Source organism: Rhinolophus ferrumequinum, chromosome 25 (assembly GCF_004115265.2).
Source record: "Rhinolophus ferrumequinum isolate MPI-CBG mRhiFer1 chromosome 25, mRhiFer1_v1.p, whole genome shotgun sequence".
NCBI classification, from domain to species: domain Eukaryota; kingdom Metazoa; phylum Chordata; class Mammalia; order Chiroptera; family Rhinolophidae; genus Rhinolophus; species Rhinolophus ferrumequinum.
The window spans coordinates 22032404-22055289 of record NC_046308.1 but is presented as its reverse complement, the minus strand read 5'-3'; the positions used below and the strand labels follow the sequence as shown (position 1 = coordinate 22055289).

The following is a 22886-nucleotide window of genomic DNA, read 5'->3' as shown; positions in this document are numbered from 1 at the left end:
TGATAGCCAGTGCTCAGTCAGACTCTTACATCTGGTCAAGTGCCTCCAAAGGACACCAGGTGCAATTATTAAAGGAAGAGAAAGGACAAGAGTAGCCCATTGGTTAAAATACCAAGCCTTGGGGGCAGGGGAGAGGGGCAGGAGGTACGGCCAGCCACCAGGCCATAGCTTTATCCCCAAACCAGAATGCCTGCTGCGGGAAGAGGACACAGATGAGTTTCAAATGAACCATTTACTACTTCCATTTTTATTTTTAAATTTTACTCCTTTTTATCCCCCACCCCCCAAAAAAAGTGAATGTAATTTCCCCCCTTCATTCTAAAAGTAGCACATGCTCTCAATAGAAGGTCTGGAACGCAGATCCAGTTCTCCCACCACCCCCGTAGCAGGTCCCAGCAGCTCGGGTGGCGGGAGGAGCGCCAGCTGCCGAGCAGTCCAGCTTCGTGAAGACTGTCAGCGGCGCGCCCTGGCCCACCGGCCCCTGGCACACACCCGCCTCACAAACACGATGCCCAAGGGGAAGGTCAGCTCCTCCAAGGGGGCAGTGAAGGAGGAACCCGAGAGGAGGTCAGGGAATTTGTCTGTTAAACTTCCTCCTGCAAAAGTGGAAACGAAGCCAAAAAAGGCGGCAGGAAAGGATAAATCTGCAGACAAAAACGTGCAAACAAAGGGAAAACAGGCCGAAGTGCTGACCAAGAAACGACAAACGAGGCGAGTCCAGCCCCGATGAAGCAGGAGCGAAAGCAGCCAAGTCTGATTAGTGCCACGCGCCACGCCTTCCCAGCAGCCGTCCGTCTCCCTTCTTGTACAATCCACAGGAAGATTTTTATCAACTATTTTGTAAAACGCAAGTTTTTTGTACCTCTGGAAACATTTTTAAGAAGGAGGGAATTCCACCTCATCCCCTTTTTAAAGTGTAAATGATTGTTTATAAAGAGGTAACATCATTTGCCGGTTGTTTATTTTTTGGTACAACCAGAAAATAGCGAGATATGGAATTTGGGAGGCTTTGAGTGTGACGGGTGTCAGCTTAACAGTCCATTGATGGGGGTAGCTTTTATATCCTGTAATACAAACTGCCAATACCAAAGGGTAATTTGGAGTTAGTCGTACATTCAATATGCCTTGAACATTTTAAATTATTTCTATTCCCATGTTTTTGGTAGAATTGCTCCCTAAACAAAACCACTGGCTGATCTTGGTTCTCCCTGTCAGGATTTTGTACACTCTGCCACATCTTTGGGCGTGGTAGTCCAGCTTTCCTAGTATTTTGTTAAGGTGCTGTGCAAGATTAAAAATTTGAGTATGGAGTATACATGAAATTAAATTGTGAATCTGGGGGACTTGGAACGTAACAGTGCATCAATACTGAAGATGCCAGTACTTGATATTCTACTAAGGAAAATTAGCCTCCAAATTTAAGCTGGAAAGTCACTGGAATAACTATTTAGATTAAGAATCACAACTATATGACTTTTAAGGTTTTTGGTATGTATGTTAAGAATTGTGTACAAACTGAAATGTCTGTGTACTTATCCTCAAAACAACCAATAAAATCTTGATTATGAAAGAAAAAAAAGTCCGGAAAGCAGGAAAGGGTAACAAAAATAAACCCATCCATAATTTGCATTTAGCATATATCCTTCCAGACTTCAGATGTGTGTATATTTTTTAAAAACAAAAATGGGATTACACTATTATACTGCTCCATAAGCCTTCTACTTAACAGTAGATAATGAACATGTTTATCAACAAATACAAATCTGTAGCACAAATTTGATGGCCCCGTTAGTATTCTATCAGTTGATATATCATAATTTGTTTTAGCAACCTTCTATTATTGAAGTTAGAATGATTCCAATTTTTGTTACAAACACCGTAAGTACCTTTACAGAATTGTTCAGGTATCATTTGAAGATACATTTCTAGAAGGGGAAGAAGTGATGCAGGACCATTTGCAACTATCCATAGGATCCAAGTCAATCCATTTAAGACTCTAGCTCAAGAATGTATACTTTTTTTGAGAAGTCACCAAGTTATAGAAGTCACCAAGTTAAAAGTCACCAATTTATTGTATAGAATACAACGAAACTAGTTTTAAGAAACACCACCGTGCCTGGCTACCATTTCAATGTAATGTTGTATTCAAAACTTTTATGGTTTTTAATTACAGAAGTAACACACAGCTCATATTCTACTGTCCTGTGACTTGCCTTTACCCATCTCTGGCATGTCTCTGTGCCTGTACACTTACTTATTTACCTTCACTGGTGAAGTGGCAGCCACAGGAGGCATGCACCTTGCACACGGGTTATTACCTAGATCTCCTATACATAGTTTCTAAGTTTTTGTGCTAACCAGCAATTCTGTAACAAGCATCCATGTCTATGTACACATTTGCAAAGTTGTAAGAATGTTTCTGAAGAGCAGATTTCCAGAAGTGGATTGCTAAATCACTGTCGTACTTTTGAAATTTTTTTTTTTTTTTTAAACAGTGTGTACTTCCAGGACTTTTTTTTTTCCAAGTCAAGTTGTTGTCCTTTCCCTCTTAGTTGTGGAGGGCGCGTCTCAGCTCCAGGTCCAGTTGCCGCCGCCGCAGGGGGTGCAGCCCACCATCCCCTGAGGGAGTCGAACCAGCAACCTTGTGGTTGAGGACACGCTCCAAACAACTGAGCCATCCGGGAGCTCAGCGGCAGCTCAGCTCAAGGTGCCGTGTTCAATTTTAGTTGCAGGGGGCGCTGCCCACCATCCCTTGAAGGAGTCGAGGAATTGAACTGGCAACCTTATGATTGAGAGCCCACTGGTCCATGTGGGAATCGAACGGGCAGCCCCCGGAGCTACTTGAATCCCAGAGCCCCCGGATACTCCTTCCAACAGTATACAAGAGGACTTTTATCAATCTTTTTAATTTTTCACATCTGCTAAGTAAAAACTGGCATCTTGTTTTGAATTTCTTTGCTAAAAAAGTGAAGTCAGACATTTTTTGAGTCTTTTTCTGACATATCTATTCATACATTTTATTTAATGGATTATCGTAGTCTTATTGATATAAGTGAATACGTATATATTTCATGTGTTACAAATTCTTCTCCCCATGTCATTTATTTATAGTTTTGCTGAATTGAAATTTTCAATTATACATAGTCAAATAGGAGACTTTTTTTCCTTTGTGGCTCCCCAGTATTCTATCCTGTAAGGCTTTTTCCACCACAGAATCACATAACTCTATTTCCTTTTGCTATTTCTCTAATCTCAAGTCACCCTCGCTCACACTGTCATTAGTGTTCCAGGTACAAGTGCAAGGCCTGTGTAATATCCCAATCTCAGGAACCAGAGGGCAGGAAAGGTGTTGTCTTTAACTGCAAGCATGTGCAGAGCATTACTATGCAAATATTAAGTGGTTGATAAAGTCACTGTAATTGACTTTGCAACGGATGCATCGCCTGAGCCAGACCTGAGATTCGGCGCCGCTATTCTCGACACCAATCAGCTCTGGTTTGCTGGGTTGGCAGTGAAGTCATTAACCTTATCTCTTTGGGCTCAGTGAGCTATTTCTTTCTTCTGTTTTCCTTGTAAGCTCTCTTAAGATATTAAAATGTCTAATAAGTCCTGGTTGGTCTTTCTTACTTACAAAGGACAAGACTACTACTACTGACTTCTGCATGTCTCTCAACAACCGTGGAAGGCACTGCTCTTATCAGCAGACCTCTTCCTCAGTATAATGGCTAGCTAAAAGCTCTACACATGCCTCTTCTTCAGACATACTTGAGGGGCCTGGATGTATGGCTTCAACCAAAGCGAGAGCTGGCTTGGGGAGAGGTGACACACATCTGTTTCACTGCTGGGCTAAACTGCCTTTCTCTTTGTGTGATCTCTTCAAGACAACACAGCAGCCTGTGGTTATTTCCGGCATGCATGCCTTCACTTCTCTTTCTGATACTAAAGCCCCTGGCACCGTATTCCCCACCTTATTTAGCAAAGATGTGGAGCCCAGCATCAGCCTGGGGGCCAACAGCAGAGCCAGCACCCTAGAGGAGAGGGGGGTACAAGGCTCCCGGGAATCCTTCACACCACAGCCCTTTACCCCACTGCTGCACGTCCAGGGCCTGTGATCCCTACTTCTTTTTAGGAGGTTTTGGCATCCCCGTCCCCAAGTTTTGCTGGGAACATATTTACTCAGTGATCTCCTGGATTCTAGGTTTCTCTACTGTTTGATTTCTCCACATCCCCGATTCCATCCTGCTTTTATATTCCAGAAATTACTCGAAATTGTTGCTCTACTGATGGGAACTTTCCTGTCTCCTGTCTTGGCTTTAGATTCACTGTAACTTTTATTTTTCTCCTACCACGGGCACTAGGACTTTGGGAGGGAGAGGAAATATATGTGTAACCTCAGGTCATCATGTTGAATTACAAGTCTCAACAGTTTTTACTAAGTTTTTACATCAGTGCTTTCTAGCTTAGATGCCAAATCCAAGCACTACTAAAAAGTACTGCAGGCCATGTCTAAGCAGTATGACCCTGACGTCATCTGGGGGGCCGCCTCGTGATACTGTTCCACAATCACTGACGCTCTACTCTTTTTTTCCCAATGTTTTTTCTTTCTGCCTTTCAGACTGGATATTGTCTACTGATTGATCTTCAAGTCTACTGGCTCTTCTATATCTCTAATTTGCCATTTAAATGAGTCAGTATCACTTTTCATATTAGCTACTCAAGTTTTCAATTCTAGAATACCTACTAGGTTTTTTTTAGTTTTTACTTCTCTGCTGAGATTTGTTCATTCATTACAAGTGTATTTTCCTCTACATCCTGAGTACAGTTAACAATAGCTTTTTTAAAATCCTATCCAGTAATTCCAAAGTCAGGCTCATTCTGGAGTAAATAAGGAGTGATTACTAATGGGTACAGGATTTCTTTCTGGGGTGATGAAAAAGTTCTAAAATTGACTATGGTGCTGACTGATAAAACATTCAACAGAAGATCTCAATTTCTCAATTAACAGAATTCCATGTCATTAAGTCCCCTATATCAAGTGGTGACTTAGCATCAATCCCAAATGCTAGAATTCTCTAGAAAAAGAAAAATTAACTCCCATCAGACTATGGAGATATAACAACTAAATGTAATCCATGAAACTTGTTGATTCTTGGTTCCTATAAAAAAAAACACTTTTTATTTGAATACGGGTTATTAGATGATACTAAGGAATTATGGTTACAAGGAAACTAGGAGGTGCACATTGAATTATTTAGGAATTAAGTGTCATGGGGTCTACAACTACTGTCAACTCATTCAGTAAAACACACATACACACAGAACACTACAAAATGTTAACAACTGTCAAATATAAGCAGTGGTGCTAACTATACTATTCTTACAGTATTTCAAAAAATTGGGTAGAGAAGCTATATGGCTAAAAAAAATTTATTCAAAAATTTTAGCCATTTTATAATTAAAATCCACACAATGTAATTTTTATTTTGGCAACGATTTATAAAATTTCACTCCAGGAATCCTTATTTTTTTCTAGCTACTATCCCAATTACCAGAAGGTGTCGCTCTTTCCACATTCAAATCAAAAGTCTTGCAAGGGGAAAGGCTATTATTATCAGTACTAAACAAAAAATGCACTCATCTTCCAAGTTAATCTGAAAAATTTTAGAACCTCTTACATTTAGGAAGTAAAACTAGATAAATCCTCTCAGTTCAGAGACAATGAAATAAAAACTAGATACATTAAACCAAAAATTTTTTCAAACTTTAGATGAGAAAGTTCATCTCTATGACTATCACCACCTCCAAGAAATTCAGTCCCACAGTCAGCTGCTTTAGTGTCCAGATGCTTCAGAATGTCCTGAATAACCCTGGGGACAATCTACAGATGCTGGGTCGACTAGCCAGAGCTCAGAACTGCCACACACATATTTAGGGCTTCTGCAAATGACCCACTCTCTCCTGGAAATAATTCAAATCTCCCACCTCTCCCCAACCTTTGCGTCCACAGCACATGAGATCTAGCTCAAGGCTATTATTTGCCTACCAACCCTCTGTCAAGGAATAACAAGCAGTGAGAGCTCAAAGGAGCAGTATCACGAACCAAAACCTTAAAAAGTTTAACCAATGCATCCCCCAAAAGGTTACTCCCATTCTCCTTATCCCCACCTGGACATCATTAAAGGGTATTACAACTTAAAATTTGTTAACATTTTAGAAATCTAGATGAAGAATACAAAAGAGTTTTTTAAATGTAGTATTTGGAAATGATTTCAAACTGACAAAGACATGCAAAAATCAGTACAAGGAACACTCATATACTCTTTTACTCAGATTTGTCTCTTGTTAATAGTTTACCCATTTGTTTTATCATTTGCTATCTTCTATCGCTCTCTGTCTGTCTGCCTCTATCTATACCTGATTTTTTCCTGAACCCTTTAAGGACAAACATCATGGTCCTTTACCCCTAAATATGCAGTGTCTGGTTCCTAACAACAGGGATGTTCTCTTACATTAACACAGTATAGTTACCAACTTCATCAATTTATACTGATATATGTTTATATAATTTACCATCCACATTCCAATTCTGTCATAACATCCACTTCTCTTAGAACGAGCATTTTCCCTCTACAGTACTGGACCCAGTCTAGGCGCAGGTATTGCCATGTAATTGTCATGTCTCCTTAGCCTCCTTTAATCTGGAACTTTTCTACAGCCTTTGTCTTTTATGATGCTGGCTTTTTTTAGGAATATAGCAGCACCCACGCCTGTGTTTTTAGTAAAACATGCCTCAGTTTTTGTCTGTTTAACGCTTCTCTCTGAGTAACTGAAGGTATGCGTCAGCCAGAGTCCAGCCCAGCCGATGCTGTGTCCAGTGTCTGTGTGCCTGTGTCACTTACATGATCACCCTGTCAGAGTGTTGCCCCGTTTTTCCACTGTGTAATTTGTTTCTTTTTCTTCATTTGCAACATAAAGTCTGTGGGAAGACATTTTAAGATAATGCAAATTTCTGTTCCTCATCAAATTTTCTACACAAAAATACTTTGTACTATTTTTGCAGCTTTTAAAAAAGTTTTAAATAATTGCAAAATAGTTTTAAAAAAACTTTTACTTTAAAATGCAAACAAAAAAACTTAAACTCTGAGTTTTAATTCTACCAGGTCATAAAATCTCCATAGTAGGGAGGGAAAAGAATTACACAAGTAAATAAAAACCTGTTCCTTAGACATAAGATTATGGAGGATCAATACACTTTTCTGTCTCAGTATACTTGCAATCACTAGAAGTAGAATAATAGCTTTTCCTAAAATCTAGAAATTAATTAGCTCATTAGCTTTTCACTTAAATGATTTTCCATAATTGAGCACAGTTTTAGGAGGCCAATGCCTTATCCAAGATGGGACAGAGCACAGTTTTAAAGTAAATGCTTCCACTTACCAGTTCTTCAGGAACAAAACTCAGCAGTCCAAAGACTGTGAAGTAATGTATGGATTACACTTTGCCACATGCATATTTCTGTCAGCCACCATGCTACTGCCTTTGAACTACTGCACCAGTCAGAATTCCTAATTTTTATTTTGCTACCAAATGTAAACTATTCCCATATGTTTAAATAGGCAAGACAAAAAGGAATGAAATATTCTCCCTTCACTTACTCTCTAAATCAGAAATAATGAGGTTGTCATGAAGTTTCACGGCTCGATGTTGTTCTACCTCGTCTTCAAGTTCAAAGATGGTTTCTTTCATGTCACTCCTTTCTGTCTCTTTTTCGTCCAATTCTGATCTTAATTTTTCTAACGTCATGTTCAAATCTTCTATTTGTTTCTTAGCTTCTTCTTGGAAGCCTCGGTATTCATCTTCTACCTAAATGAAATTGACGGTACAGATTAGAAAAATTAGAGTTGTTCTAAGATAAATTCTAGAACTCAGGTATACACAGTTTCAAATGGAAGCTAAGTGTGACTTGCCATGCAAGAACTAAAACAACCTGTGTAATAACTGTTTAAAAGTATGAAAAAGCACTGTACAACAGAACTTTATGTAATATGTTTAATCATAATTTGTTACTACATCACCGACTGAAATTATATTGACAAATCATTGAATTTAACTAGATTATTTAGGAGGAAATTTTGGAAATTTTCCCTCCTCTGAAGTTTGGACTGAAGGCATGCATCTGTGATTATGATTAACATGCTCTCCCACAAAAATGATGTCTGATTTGTGATAGTTTCAGTATCAAATTAATAATGAAAACAAAAAATTCTCAAATACTGTCAATGCAGAAGTATTAGTTCACAGTGCTCCCAACATATATGCTTCAACAAATAATCCATGTCCTAAATTGTATCTCTAAAAGTCATCATTAAAAAAATTGAGTCTAAAATATCCAAATTTGGCCAAAGACACACTGTTTCTTACTTTAAAAATCACTGCACTAAAACATGAAATAAAATGTGAGAGTTATTAATTAGATAACTCATGCAAATAAACACTACCTCAGCAATTATGTTGGGCACAGAGCCCTGGCCAGAGCAGTTCTGACTGCGTCCTCATTATTATGCTGCATGTGAAACAAGGGGACTGAACCAATGATCTCTACGGTCACCACCAGCAACCAACCACAGAACTCTAAGAAAACAGGAGTCTCCCTCCTCCACAAATATGTTTAACTCGCAACAGAACTTTATTTGGAAAACTACAACCACAGCAGGGTAAGTGGCAGACACTGCTGATCCCACAGACTAAAAGACTGGCTCTCCATGCTTTTTATGCCAAAATACATCAGAGATGAAGATGTAAAATTGCATGTACCCAGAACTAGGGACAAATTCTGTTGTTAGTCCTAACTCCAGCCCCGCAGGAAAACAGTAACAAAATGCCAGTGAGCGAAAGTGCCACTATTATAACAATACTTCACTCTATCCTAATAAAAGAAAATCATTCTCAAGCTTCAAAAATAACAGCTTAATAAAAAGCGAGGCAGGCCACACAAGTGCTGCTGGCTCTCAGTAAGCACGCGGCACAGCGCAGCTGTGTGACACTGACCCAGAACATTGTATCGACTTAAGCAGTACCTTTGCAATGGTGTCCTGCAGTCGATTGGCATCATTTCGGGTATGAGCCAGATCTTCCTGCAGGCTACTAGCCAAAGTCTCTGCTTTTTCTTTGTCCAGCCTGACACTCTCCAGAAGATCCTGAATATCAGATTTGTCTCCAGAATTATGGATGGAATACAGCTCTGCCACTTTCTGCTTTTCATTCTCCAGCTGCGCCTTCAGGCGGTTCATCTCTATCTGGTCACTAGCCACTGTGGCTTTGTACTCCTCTAATGTGGCGGCCAAGGCTGCTTTGCCTTTCTGCTCAGACTCAATAATTCGCTCCATATGGTGATTACGTTCTTTGAGCGCCCCTATCATTTCTTGGGCTTCCTTATTATCTTGTTCTGCCATCTTCAAAGTATTACTTAAGTGCTGCTGGACACCAAGAAGCTGCTCTCGCTCAAAACGGGCATTCTCAGCTAGATCCATGTAACGTTGTTCCAACTCCATATAGCGTCCACTTTTTACATCTTCATCTATGACATAAGAAATGTGATGTTCATCTAGAAGGGAGCGGAAATACTCGATTTGACGGCTAAAGTGTTCCAACTTGTCACTTTGCTGACATAACGATTCCATAAGAATAACCTTCTCCTCTCCGAGCCTTTCATTTTCACTGTTCAGTTCTTGGGTTATCTGCTGTAAATCAGCTAGCTCCTGCAGAGTTGCCTGAAGTTCCTCACTCGTACTGTGTTGGTTCTCTTCCATCTGGTGTATCCGTTCTGTCAAGCAAGCCACAGACACTTCACTGGCATTCCCGCTGCTCCCCTTCCGAGAGCGCTCTATGCTCGGAATCCCTTCTGACTCTGAGGACGAGGGCGCATCCAGGGCGTCATCACTCGACGTGAGGGGCTGGTACACTTCACTGCACTCGCTATCCAGATTGTCCATCGAGTTGCTGTGCTGATGGTCCATGAGGGTGTTTTCATCCTGACTCAAGAGATCCTCCACCGACCCGGGAGCAGAGCCTTCCACGGAGGAAGTCAGAGTCCCTCCTCCATCGCTCTGGTTACCAGGAATGATTTCTGGGCTCAGGGACGGATAGCCAAACAGTTTTTCAGAATTGTCTAACCTCTGCTCTAAGGAAAAGCCCAATGCATTCAACCTGTCCTTTAACATCCTGTTTTCATTTTTCAGCTGGTTGAGTTCTTCACGGATGGCAGTGTTCTGTTCCTGTAACTGCAATAAAGTGGACTCAACATCAGTCGGCTGGTGCGCAATGATAGCTTCCTTCTCGTCAGATTTTTCATCCCCCTCACAATGATCCTCATTAATGCCCAGCTGAGCACGCATGTCTCGGAGTTCATTTCTCAAATGCAAAATTTCCACGTCTTTGGTTTTTGCCAGTGTGAGAAGATCTTTCACTTTGGCTTCCAAAGCAGCTTTGTCACTGATCTGATTGTCCGATTTAGACTTGCTCATGCGAACGTCACATTCTGTAGCAGTGCGACTACGGGAACGTTTAGCCAGTGCCACGTCATTAGCTCCCTGACCTGCAGAAGGTAGTTTTTTGCTCTGGTTTAGTCGGGTACGCTCACGTAATCTTTCTCTAGTAGAACTGGATTCTTTATTACCTGTGGAAGTGTTCCGCTTAGTTGAAGAACTTGTGCCTACATGTTTAAAATAAAAAATTTAAGGCAAAAATATTAGTAATAAAAAGGCACATAGTTTATACCCAGTCTAATGAGATGACATCTAGAGATCTACACATTGATTTTGACCTACATTAATCTTGTCTCGGAGTCTGGTTACTGTACAATTCAGTTTCCTCAAAACCAAAATATTCACCTTTTAACTGTCAATGAAAAAGAAGTGACAGACTGAATTGTATACTTTAAAGGGTGAATTGTATGGAATTTGAATTATATCTCAATAAAGCTGCTACATTAAAAAAAAAAAGTTATACACATTAACTTAAATTCTAAACCATGCCTTTAAATAGGTGGCCAGGAGCACAATATTCGGGACCAAGGAAGACGAAGGTGACTCTAGGATTAGCCTATCAGGTGGCAAACAAACTGTAGGAACAGATGGTAAGGGAAGATCACATGTGAGCAAAAAGGGAAATGCAGACAAATGAGAAACCTAAGCTGCTTACAATAAACACAAAAAATATGATCAAAAGAAATGCAAAACATTTCACAGCACAGACTGCCACATAAACAGTAACAGTAACGATAACAGCGTATGTGTACTTAGCACCTACCACTACCTGTATACACCCGGATGCACATATTAACACTTCACATACATTAAATTTATTCATCAAAACTCTAAGATAGGTGCTGTATCTTGTTTTACAGGTGAAGAAACTCACACAGATGTGAATTATTTACCAATATCCACAGATAATAAATAGATGAGCCAACATTCAAACCCAGGCAATCTGGTTCCAGAATCTGCAACTTAACCAGTATGCTATACTGTCTCTCTAAATGTTAGAAAACGAATATGCATTAATGCTAAACAATGACAACATGTTAATCAAATATGCTGTACAAATCACACTATTACTTAATTGCTAACATTTTAAACCTGTGAAAATAGTTGACATGGGCCATTGTTTAATATAAAAAGAACAGGAGTATGTTTCAAGACCCCCACAAACACTTAAGAAATAATTAGAATATTTTTTACTTTGAAAAATAAGATCTAGACCTAATTAAGTATTTTTAAAGAACCACCTGTTCTTTATGTGGCAGGCACCAGGTTGTAGAGGTAACGGGGAGCAAAAGGTCTACATGATGTAGGAAGACAGCCACTAATGTCCCAGGTCTCAGATGTAACGGAGGGGTGGGAATTCTGGCTAGCCACAAGACAGATGAGGATGAGGAGACAGAGTGAGCATGGCACACGAAAGGACAAGTAAGGCCACACAGTAAAGAGAAGCAGCAGGGAAGGTTTCTATAGAGCCCTGAACATCAGGGAGAATTCAGAGAGATCAGCAAATGTTCTTGAGCAGGGAAGAAACACAAGGAAAGAGCATTTTTATGGACATTAATCTAGAGGATGCTAAGTGGAAAATATGAGGAAGAAGGACAAGTGAAGAAGGAATAAGGGCAGGCAGTGCAGTGAAAATAAAGAAGTCCTACATTCAGATAGTTAAGATCAAAGTCTCTGTAAGAACAGAGAAGGGACAATAAATCTGTAACAGATTTCAAAGGCAGTAGTAACAGGACTGGGAGAAACAACTGCAAGTGGAGGTGAAAAAGGAAAAGGACGGTGTAACGTTTTCCCCCAATATTAATTCCCTTTCCATTTCTGTAACTTGTATCATCATCCTTCTTACCTAAACCAATAACCATGCTAAGGAAGAAACGATCTGTGCATGTATGAGACAGAAAGGAAGACAGTAATGAGGGAAGGGACTGATAATGCCCCAAAAGGAAAGGAGAAGCAAAGAAACAAGAAGGAAGAGACAGAACAAGAAGAAGAAAAGCTCCCCTCTGGGATTATTGTGACAAGTGAGGAGATAGAAGAATATGAGGTACAGACAAGTGAACTAGTCTTAGAAAAGTCATCAGGAATAAGTAAAGGCAGAACAGAAGAACTGAAGAAATAAGGATGTTGTGATGAGCTGAACTGTGTCTCCCAAATTCATATGTTAAAGTCATAACCCCCAGTACCTCAGAATGTGACTGTATTTGGAGTGACTGTATTTGGAGATAGTAAATAACTTAAAGAGGTAACTAAGTTAACATAGGGCTGTTAGGGTGGGTCCTAATCCAGTAAGACTGGTGTCCCTTTAAGAAGAGATCAAGACTGTCATGTAGGGGATCCTGCTCGCTGCGCCATGTGTCGTGCAGGGTGTCATGCGGGGCGGCCTGCAGGGTCTCAGCTCCCCACATAAGAATGCAGGACATGGTGAGGCCAAAAAGGAACACCCACGGAGCCATAGGTAGGGGAGTCACACCACTATACTCTCGCTGGCGGCTGGGTTGGAGACACAGGAACCAGGAGCCACACAATTCTCAACCCTCACTGTGCCGCTTGCAGGCTCAGCCACCATCTTCTTGCTAGCCCCATTTTCTGCTAGCGTAGCCACGGCAGTTATATTAGTGCCCAATGGCTCACTGGTTACAGCTGACGGCCAACTAGCCACAGCTGATGGCCATTTGATCACAGTCGACGGCCATTTACTACCTGAGCCAGCACCTTTCTATGGTAGGCCGAGAGCCTGGAAACTGCTTTTTGGGGCTCTGTCCCCACAAAGACACAGACACGGATGGACAGATGGCCATGTGAGGACACAAGAAGGCAGCCACCTGCAAGCCAAGAAGAGAGGCCTCAGAAGAAATCAAACCTGCTGACACAAGGATCTCAGACTTCCAGCCTTCAGAATGGTGAGAAACCAAATTTCAGTTATTTAAGCCACCCAGTGTGTAGTATTTTGTTATGGTAGCCCTAGCAAACCAACACTGAGCCAGGGATATGATAACTGCATTCAGCCTTGTGAGGGCACGTGGTGTTGGTCAACAGGGAACCATGTGCAAACACATGGGATCGCTCCTAGCCAATTCTAAAGGCTGAAAATAGGAAGAGATATAGATGGTATTAGAGTATTTAATTTCCTTTTAACCACACAATAGAGCATTTCACTTCCTTTTTACCACACAAGCTGAAGTGTTAAATTTCCTTCTTACCCAGGCTGGAGAGTAAAACATCTAAGGTTCAGTTCTTGCTCCACCACCAGCTTTCTGGCCTGGTACGAAATGGGCACCCAATATTTACTGAGCAAATTAATGCACTGCCTTGGGCAAGATATTTGAACTTTCTAAGCATAACTTCCTCATTTCTAAAATAAGGATAATAACAGGCTCTACCTCATGGGGGTATCGTGAGGATAAAAAGGAATAATCCCTGGAGAGCACAAAGTAAAGACTTACATGTTTCCTTCTGGTAATCATACCACACTGCTATTATAAGTAACAGTGGGGCAGTATCTGGATACTGCAGAAGATTAAAGCAGGAGAAAGGACAGTAGGGAAATCTGGGCTTGAAAAAAAGTCTAATAACACAAGAGGTGCTAACAGCCTAAATAATGATGATAAAAAAGGGCCAGATATAATTTTTGCCAATTTGCTTTCATAAGCTTTATTACAAACACATAATCTTATGTTTATTAGAAGTTTTAAAGTTTTTTTTCTATAAGTATAAAAGTAAAATATGACAGCACTATTCCTTGGACTATAAGATGAGTTAATTTATGGACTCCATCAAATCTAAAAACTGCTGCTAACAAACGAATGAAGAAAGAATGGTCGAACTGGAATGAAGGATCATTAAAAGCTGCTAACATCATAAAAGGAGAGACAACCAGAAATGATATGCTTCCTGTGGATGGACAACTTCCTCAAGAAGTCTTGGGGGAAAAAAAGAACCTGAAATCCAACCCATTAAAGCTCTAGATTCAATGACATTTATAGGAAACAGAGAGAACAAAGGAACATGGTCAAGGACATCATGGGGATGTGACAAAATCTAGATCATGGAAAACACCTGAAGTCAAATGACCAGTTTCTACAAAAATTAAATTGGGAAAAAGGGGGGCAAACCCACACATTAAAAAAAAAAAAAAAAAGACTTAAGAAACACATCACCAATTATATTATACATGGATCTTAAGTGAATCCTGATTCAAAGATAGTAAAAATATGTATACATAATGTTTATTAGATAGCTGAAAACTTAATACTTATTGAACAATTTATGATTTAAGGAATGATTAGTTATTTTAAGGACGGATAATGGTATCGTATTACATGTTTTTTAAATCCTATCTTTCAGAGATAATGAAATATTTGTGGATGAAATTACATGATGTCTAGAATGTACTTCAAAATAATAAGATGGGTGTCAAGGAGTTAAGACTGGCCACGGTGATGAGCACATGGGTTGAAATACCAATCAGTCTACTTTTGTACATGTTTGAAATTTTCTATAATTAGGTGGAATCCCTTAAATGCTACTGCACTCTATCTAGTCAAACAAAAAGGCAGTGTAACTCTCAACGCAGCCATACCTGTGCTGATCTTGGACTTGCTCTCCACGGTGCTCATGGCAGGGGCAGACGCTGAAGATGCTGCGGGAGGGCAGGCGCTTTTCTTTCCTTTAACACCATTAGCCACTGTCACCCCTCCAGCCATTCCAGCTAAAAGGTCATCACTGCTTTTGGTCTAGAAGCAACAGAAAATCAAAATAAATTGACTAAATGAAGCAAGATTAAATAATACTTCAAGATTAAACAACGCTCTTGACTTTTATATTGAGTTCAAGAGTTCTACAAAGACTTTCTGACAGTTACCAAGGGATGCATCATACTGTGCTACAGAAACACAACTTCTTAACTGGTTTCTGAACAATCACACACTTCTTTCTGAAATACAGAAATCATGCATGTAATCAAAACTTTTATGGAAGCCCGATGTGTGCCAAATACATTGAGGGGTGGGACAAAATGAAGATATCCTCCTTCTTACTCTTTCATCTATGACATGACTTATGAACAGGGGTCATTTTTCTATCATGCCACAGGAAATGCCACCTTGCAATTTCTAGAGAGAAGTATCATTAAGAAGCAGAAGTAATCTGCACTGCTCTAAAATGATTCAATTATGGAGGCAATATCTAAAATAAAATTATTCTGAAATTTTTTTCTTACCTTATCTAATTTTTCAGTCTTCTAATTTAAACCAAAACTGAAAGGAATTTTTTTTAATGCCTAGGTAATATATAAATTAAAACTAGGTATTTTATGGTTAGATCGAGGGTTAGTCAACCTAAATGATCATACTACTTGACAAAGACCATTTGTAGCATTCATTTGTATTTCATACAGATAATTAAAAAAATATGAGCTTTTAAAAACGAAAACAAGCACTCTGAAGAAGTCTGTTTTTACTTCTCCTAGAAATGAGAGAGAACACAGGAGAGTTAAAGATCTGTTGGGGAAAGAAAAGAAAAACTACTGTTTAACAAAAGAACAAAAACGTTTTTACCATTAAGGTGATGGCACAAGTTAATCAGTTTATTTATATTGTTTTCTATCTGGAGTCGTGCTCACCGTTGGATAATCAGAATGAATTCATTTCTACAAATTAAAATGGTTCATAAATAACTAATTTCTAAAGTCTCTTCCAGTTCTAATGTCAGTGACTCCATATGGAACAGATTCTGTTCTCATCATACAATTATAAAAATTATTACATAGTTCTACCATTAAGTAGGTCAATCTGTCTTACTAAAAAAAGGCACAGGGGCGGCCGGATGGCTCAGCTGGTTAAGAGCGCAATCTCTCAACAACAAGGTGGCTGGTTCAATTCCCACAACCAACGATTGAAAATGGTGACTGGACTTGGAGCTGAGCTGCGCCCTCCACAATTAAATTGAAGGACAACGACTTGGAGCTGATGGGTCCTGGAGAATATTCCCCCAATAAAAAATTTTTTTAAAAAAGAGGCAGAAAAAAATTAATGTTTTAAATGAATTAAACAGAAATAAGGTTTGGTAATTTAGGTTTGTCACATTATGAAAAATCTAGGTTATATAATTAATTGCATTAATCATTAAGAATTGTTCATATTCCCTAAGGCTAGTTTCTGTTAATGACATTGGTCACCAACTAAATGCCAAAAAACTGTAAATCAAGTTACACCGTCCTGTTGATTTTGTCCCTCATCTCTTAGTAAATAAACTCACCACACTCTTATATTTTCAAATCATCTTTTATATTCTGTTAACAAATGTTAAGGTTATCTTTGAACTAATTTTTCTTCCTCCAAAGTTAAATACTCTTTCCTTTTAAAAGAACTACATCTGAAAACCAGCCTACACAGTCATGTGAAGAGTGGCTTAATAGTCACACCTGTCTGGTTACAATCTATCTTTGGATAATGGCAAAGTTAAACAGACATCAGAGCACCAAGTCAAAATCTCTGGCAATTACAATAACTACCACAGTAAAGTATTGGCACATGAATAAACCAGTGGAATAGAATAGAATCCAGAAAGAAACTGCATATGTAGACACTTGACTTAGGGCCAAAGAAATAGTACAGAAAAAAATATTCTTCACTAAATGGTGCTAAATCAACTGTATATTCACAAAGGAAAAAAAAATGAATGAGTCCTATTTCACCCTGTATCAAAAATTCCAAGGTTTTCTAACTATGATTCAAAATCCTCAATCATAAAAAAATTGATGAATTTGACTACATAAAAATGAAAACCTCAAAAAATATTTTTTTAACTTTTTGCATGGCCAAAATCATAAACAAAGTTAAAAAAAAGAGAGAGAGAGAGAAACTGGGAGAGTATGGCTGCAGTATCTCACAGATAAAGGGCTAATATCCCTAATACACAAAGAACTCCTAAAAAATCAAGGGGAAAAAGACCAAAAACCACACAGAAAAGAGAGCAAAATGATCAATCATATACAATCAATTCACACACACTTACAAAAAAGATGACCAGTCTAACAAACAACAGGGGAAATGCAACTTAAACAATGTTAAGATACCACTTCTCACCTATTAGACTGGCAAAAATGAAAAACTGTAACATATTCCTTTGAGAAGAATGTGGGGAAATCGGTACTCACAAATCGCTGGTAAGAATACAACATGATATACATAAGCCTTATGAAGGGATTCCGGCAATAGCTAACAAAGTTACATATGCATGTACCTTTTGCCCAGCAATCCCACGTCTAGGAATTTAACCTGAAGACACACCTCCAATAATACAAAAATACATATGCATAAGATTATGCACTGTAATATTGTTTTTAATTGCAAAATATTGGAAACACCATAAATTCCTATGCATATGAAAGTAGCACAAACTATAGTCTATCCATACAATGAAGTATTAAGCAGCAATATAAAAAATGAAAAAGACTGCTATAAATTCATATGGAGAGACTTCTAGAATACATTAAGTGAAAACAGCAAAGTGCAAAAGTCTATCTACTTATGTAAACTTTTATGTAAGAAAGGGGAAATAAAAAATATACATGTATCTGCTCCTTTATGCAAAAAGAAACACAGGAAGAATAAACAAAAACCCAATCAGACTACCTTTAAGGGGTGGGTAGACAAGGAATGGGAGAATGGAAAGGCACTTCTCTGAACACATCTCATTTAGTTCGCATGTGTAGAACCATGGTAGTGTTTCACATGCTCGAAATAAATTAATAAAGTATATAAACAAAGGTGGAGCAAACCCTAAAATGGAACACAATAGGAACAAATGGACCCAACTGTATTTCCAACGACTAACATAATCGCACGGGGCTGGGGGATCCAAGTATCTTCTAGATCACAGTATACTGATCATAAATCCTCAAACTAAAGACAAAAAAAGTATAAATACCGAACTATAGCTGGTGCAGTTTTTTGCAGTGGTGTGGGTGAACAATTCTCTAACTATTTTCTATGTACTCTAAGATTGAGAAAATAAGTAAATATATTATAGATAATGAAAGCCAGGTTTCTTGTTGTCAGAAAAAGGGATTACAATTATAGAAAGTGGAAAGAGCACAATGAACCTTGTTATGTCCATTAGAACTGGAAGCATCAATGTGAACTTACAGATTTTAACATATATGGAAAGAAACAGATACAGAAATTGATATAGATGCGCATATTGTGTGTGTGTGTGTGTGTGTGTGTGTGTGTGTGTGTGTGTGTTGTATTTCCCATCTCTGTCCACTGTGAAGGCTTAAAAACAACGATACACTCCAAAAGCAATGAGCATACCTAGCTTCCAGATGGTTTAAGTTTCATCCTCTAAAAGGAACAAGGCCTCCTTGAAGAAAAGGATGAGTCTAGGGCTGGGGCTGGAAAAGCAGAAAATTTAATGTGCCAGAAATTAAGAAACTGATCAAATAATAATAGAAATATGTCAAAAGGATCCAGGAGCTTGAAGATGTTCCCACTGGCCAAAGTGGGGACAATCTGAACATCAAAATACATAATGCTAACAATTTATAGCATGAAGAATCCATGAATCCACACTAATATAATAAATAAATACATAAACTTGGAAAAAGTAAAAACTATTCCTTACAGTAGAATGCCAAAAAATAAACGTAGAAGAGATGATGGAATTAGAAAATTAGAAAATTTGGCAAAAATCACAGTAATAATTGATTCTAGAAGGAATTATCAAAAAATTGCTAAAAACTAGGGTACAAGTTTGTTGAGAAAGAAGATATTTACAAAGTTTAAAAGTACCTCTGACAAGATACTTATTAATTACAAAAGGAAACATAGTAACCTGATAATGGAGGAACCCAGCAGATACCACTTAACCAAATTAAGTTAACATCACCAGGAATGGACAAGAATGTACCATGTCCCTCCAGAAATGCTGCGCCAAAGACATATGGCTTCTGTGGGACTCCTGCCAAAATTGCATAACCCCAACCTCATCAGGAGGAAACACTGCCAAACCCAAATCTGGAGGACAGTCTATCAGATAAACTGACCTACACTCACTCTTTAGTAATGTCAAGGTTATAAAAGGCAAAGACAGAGGAACTATTCCAAATTTAAGAGGAATGAAGAATATAACAACTAAACGCAGTTCAAGATCCTAGACTCAATCCTGGACCAGAATAAAATTTTCTTTTTTTGCTAAAATGGACATTAGCACAATTGGTGAAATTTAATTAAAGTCTATAGATTAGATACCACCGTGTTTCCCCAAAAATAAGACCTAGCCGGACCATCAGCTCTAATGCAAAAATTAATATAAGACCCGGTCTTATTTTAATATAAGACGCATTAGAGCTGACAGTTCAGCTAGGTCTTATTTTCGGGGAAACACGGTAGCATTTTATCAATGTTAATTTCCAGATTTTGTAATTGTACTACGGTTATAACAGAGAATGTCCTTGTTTTTCAGCAAATCCATACTGGAATATTCAGCAGTAAAGGAGTATTATGTCTACAATTTACACTTAAACAGTTTAAGAAAAAAATTCACATATGTATGTATGTTCATACCTACACAGGGAAAACTAACCATGATAAAAGGTTAATTAATATATAGGGAATCTTAGTAAAGGGCATACTGGAATTCTTTCTACAAGTCCTGCACCTTTTAAGTTTAAAATTATTTCAAAATAAAAAGCTTTAAAAAAATAATTCCAGATAGACTGAGGATCTAAATATAGAATGTTAAAATAATAATGCTTCTAGAAAATAGCATAGGAGACTATCTTGGCCTTGGGATGAGTAAAGATTTCATAAAGAAAACACACAAATCATAAAGAAAAAATTAACAACCTGGACTATATTAAAATTAAGAACATCTATTCATCAAAAGACACCATTAAAGGAGTAGAAAGAGAAAGCACAAAGAATATATGTGCAACACGCATAAATGACAAAGGGGTCACATATAGAATAGGTAAAGAACTAAATAAATCAGTACCAAAAAAGACACTGCACCTCCTTGTAACCATTAGGATGGCTACTATTAAAAAAAAAAAAAAAGTGCTGGCGAAGATGTAAAAAAAACTGGAACCCTTGTACACTGTTGGTGGGACTGTAAAATGGTGCAGCTGTTGTGGAAAGCAGTATGGTGGTTCCTCAAAATATTAAAAATACAATTACCATATGATCCAGCAATTCCATTTCTGGGTATATACCCAGAAAAAGAGAATTGAAAGCAGGGTCTCAAAGAGATATTTGCACACTCATGTTCACGTCCATTATTCACAATAGCCAAAAGGTGAAAGCAACCCAAATATCAATTGATGGAAGAACGGATAAGCAAAATGTGGTATACGAGGTCTGACAATTAAGTTCACGAACTGTTGCCAGGATGCTGCTAACCTTTTCTGATCTCAGAGGGATTATTTGTTATAAATTTATACCAACTGGACAAACAGTTAACCAAGTTTTCTATTTTGAAGTACTGAAAAGACTGCATGAAAAAGATGACCTGAACTTTTCACCAACAATTCATGGCTCTTGCATCACGACAACACACCAGCTCACATGGCACTGCCTGTGAGGGAGTTTTTAGCCAGTAAACAAGTAACTGTGTTGGGACACCCTCCCTACTCACCTGATCTGGCCCCCAATGACTTCTTTCTTTACCTGAAGATGAAGGAAATATTGAAAGGAAGACATTTTGATGACATTCAGGACATCAAGGGTAATACGACGACAGCTCTGATGGCCATTCCAGAAAAAATTCCAAAATTGCTTTGAAGGGTGGACTAGGTGCTGGTGTCAGTGCATAGCTTCCCAAGGGGAGTACTTTGAAGGTGACCGTAGTGATATTCAGCAGTGAGGTATGTAGCACTTTTTCTAGGATGAGTTCACGAACTTAACTGTCCGACTTCATAAACACATAATGAACTATTACTCAGTCTTAAAAACTAAGGAAATTCTACACGTACTACAATATGCATAAACTTTGAGGACATTATTATGCTAGGTGAAATAAGCCAGTCACAAGAAAACAAATACTGTATGATTCCACTCATGTGAGGTACTCAGAGTAGTCAGATTCATAGAGACAGAAAGGGGTGGTTGCCACTATGAGCTGTGCAATCATTTAAAAAAAAAAAAAAAAAAAAAAATATATATATATATATATATATATATATATATATATTTCCAGATGTAGAAAAAAAAAGGTAAGTAAAACCCTATAATCCTAAATATCAATTGGAAATATCAGTATGAACATAGAGACAGCAAGTAGAATGGTGGTTGCCAGGAATGGTATGGAGGAATGAAGAGGAATGTTTAATGAGGACAGAGTTCCAGTTTGGGAAGATAAAAGAAGTTCTGGAGATGGATGGTGTGATCGTTACTCAGCAATGTGAATGTGCTGAAGGCCACTGAAACATACACTTAAAAATGGTTAAGATGGTAAATGTTATGTATATTTTACCACAAAAAAAGAACGACAGACACCATAGAAGAAAAATGAGCGACTGATTTGAACAGGCACTTCATGAAAGATATTGAAATGTCTACTAACCACATAAAAATAAGACGTGCAAAGGTGCTTAATCTCATTAATAAGACAAATGCAAGCTAAAGCACTTCAGAATCCCTCTACACACACCTGAAGGGTTAAAATGAACGTACGTGCAGGTGAGAACTTGGAGCAAGCTGGACTTTATCCTGGTTACCAATCTGAAAACTGACTTGGCCCTACAGCTACTAAAGCTAAACACTATGCACCGTATGACTCAGTAATTTCACTTCTAGTTATAGAGCCAACAGAAATGCGTGCCCATGTGCACTAACAGACGTGCGTAAGAATGTTCAAAACATCATTCTCAGCAGACATAAAATTGAAACTCTACATGTCCATCAGTGGGACAGATAAGTGACTTGTAGTACAGTCATCTCACGGATTAGGAATCAGCAATGATGACGAAACGACACCGCTGCGACAGGCAACACTCTGGATGCGTACCACACCGCCAAGCTGAGTTAAGGAAATCAGACACACGTGAAAAGAACACAGGATATGATTACATCCATACAAAGATGAAAAACTGGCAAAATCTATCTCTGGTGCTAGAAGTTAGGATGAGTTACTTCTGGAGAGGACGGACGGGAAAGGGAGTGATTGAGGGGGACCTGCGGAGAGCCACTGGGGTGCAGGTCTGCTCTGATTCTCCCTGGGTGGTGGCTGCAGGGTATGTTCACGCGGTGGCGATTCCCTAAGCTTAGCACACATGCTTTGTGAACTCTTCTGGATGCACGTTACACTTGAACTAAAAAATAAAACCAAAACAAAAACAACTCT

At 38.6% G+C, this 22886-nt stretch overlaps 1 protein-coding gene across 2 annotated transcripts in view; it reads right to left on the bottom strand.

Moving 5' to 3' along the window:
- The window catches only part of SPECC1L (sperm antigen with calponin homology and coiled-coil domains 1 like), a 128009-nt gene that overhangs the window by 75211 nt on the left and 29912 nt on the right, over nt 1–22886 (bottom strand). Inside the window, exons 3-6 of one of the 2 annotated variants that reach the window (XM_033097587.1) lie at nt 15124–15277; nt 10676–10711; nt 9078–10594; nt 7656–7863 (exon numbers count right to left, since the gene is read on the bottom strand). In XM_033097587.1, the coding sequence (XP_032953478.1) occupies nt 7656–7863; nt 9078–10594; nt 10676–10711; nt 15124–15277 (1915 nt within the window). Of the gene's footprint in view, nt 1–7655; nt 7864–9077; nt 10712–15123; nt 15278–22886 lie in introns of both variants that reach the window. The other variant, XM_033097586.1, reaches the window with a different exon arrangement.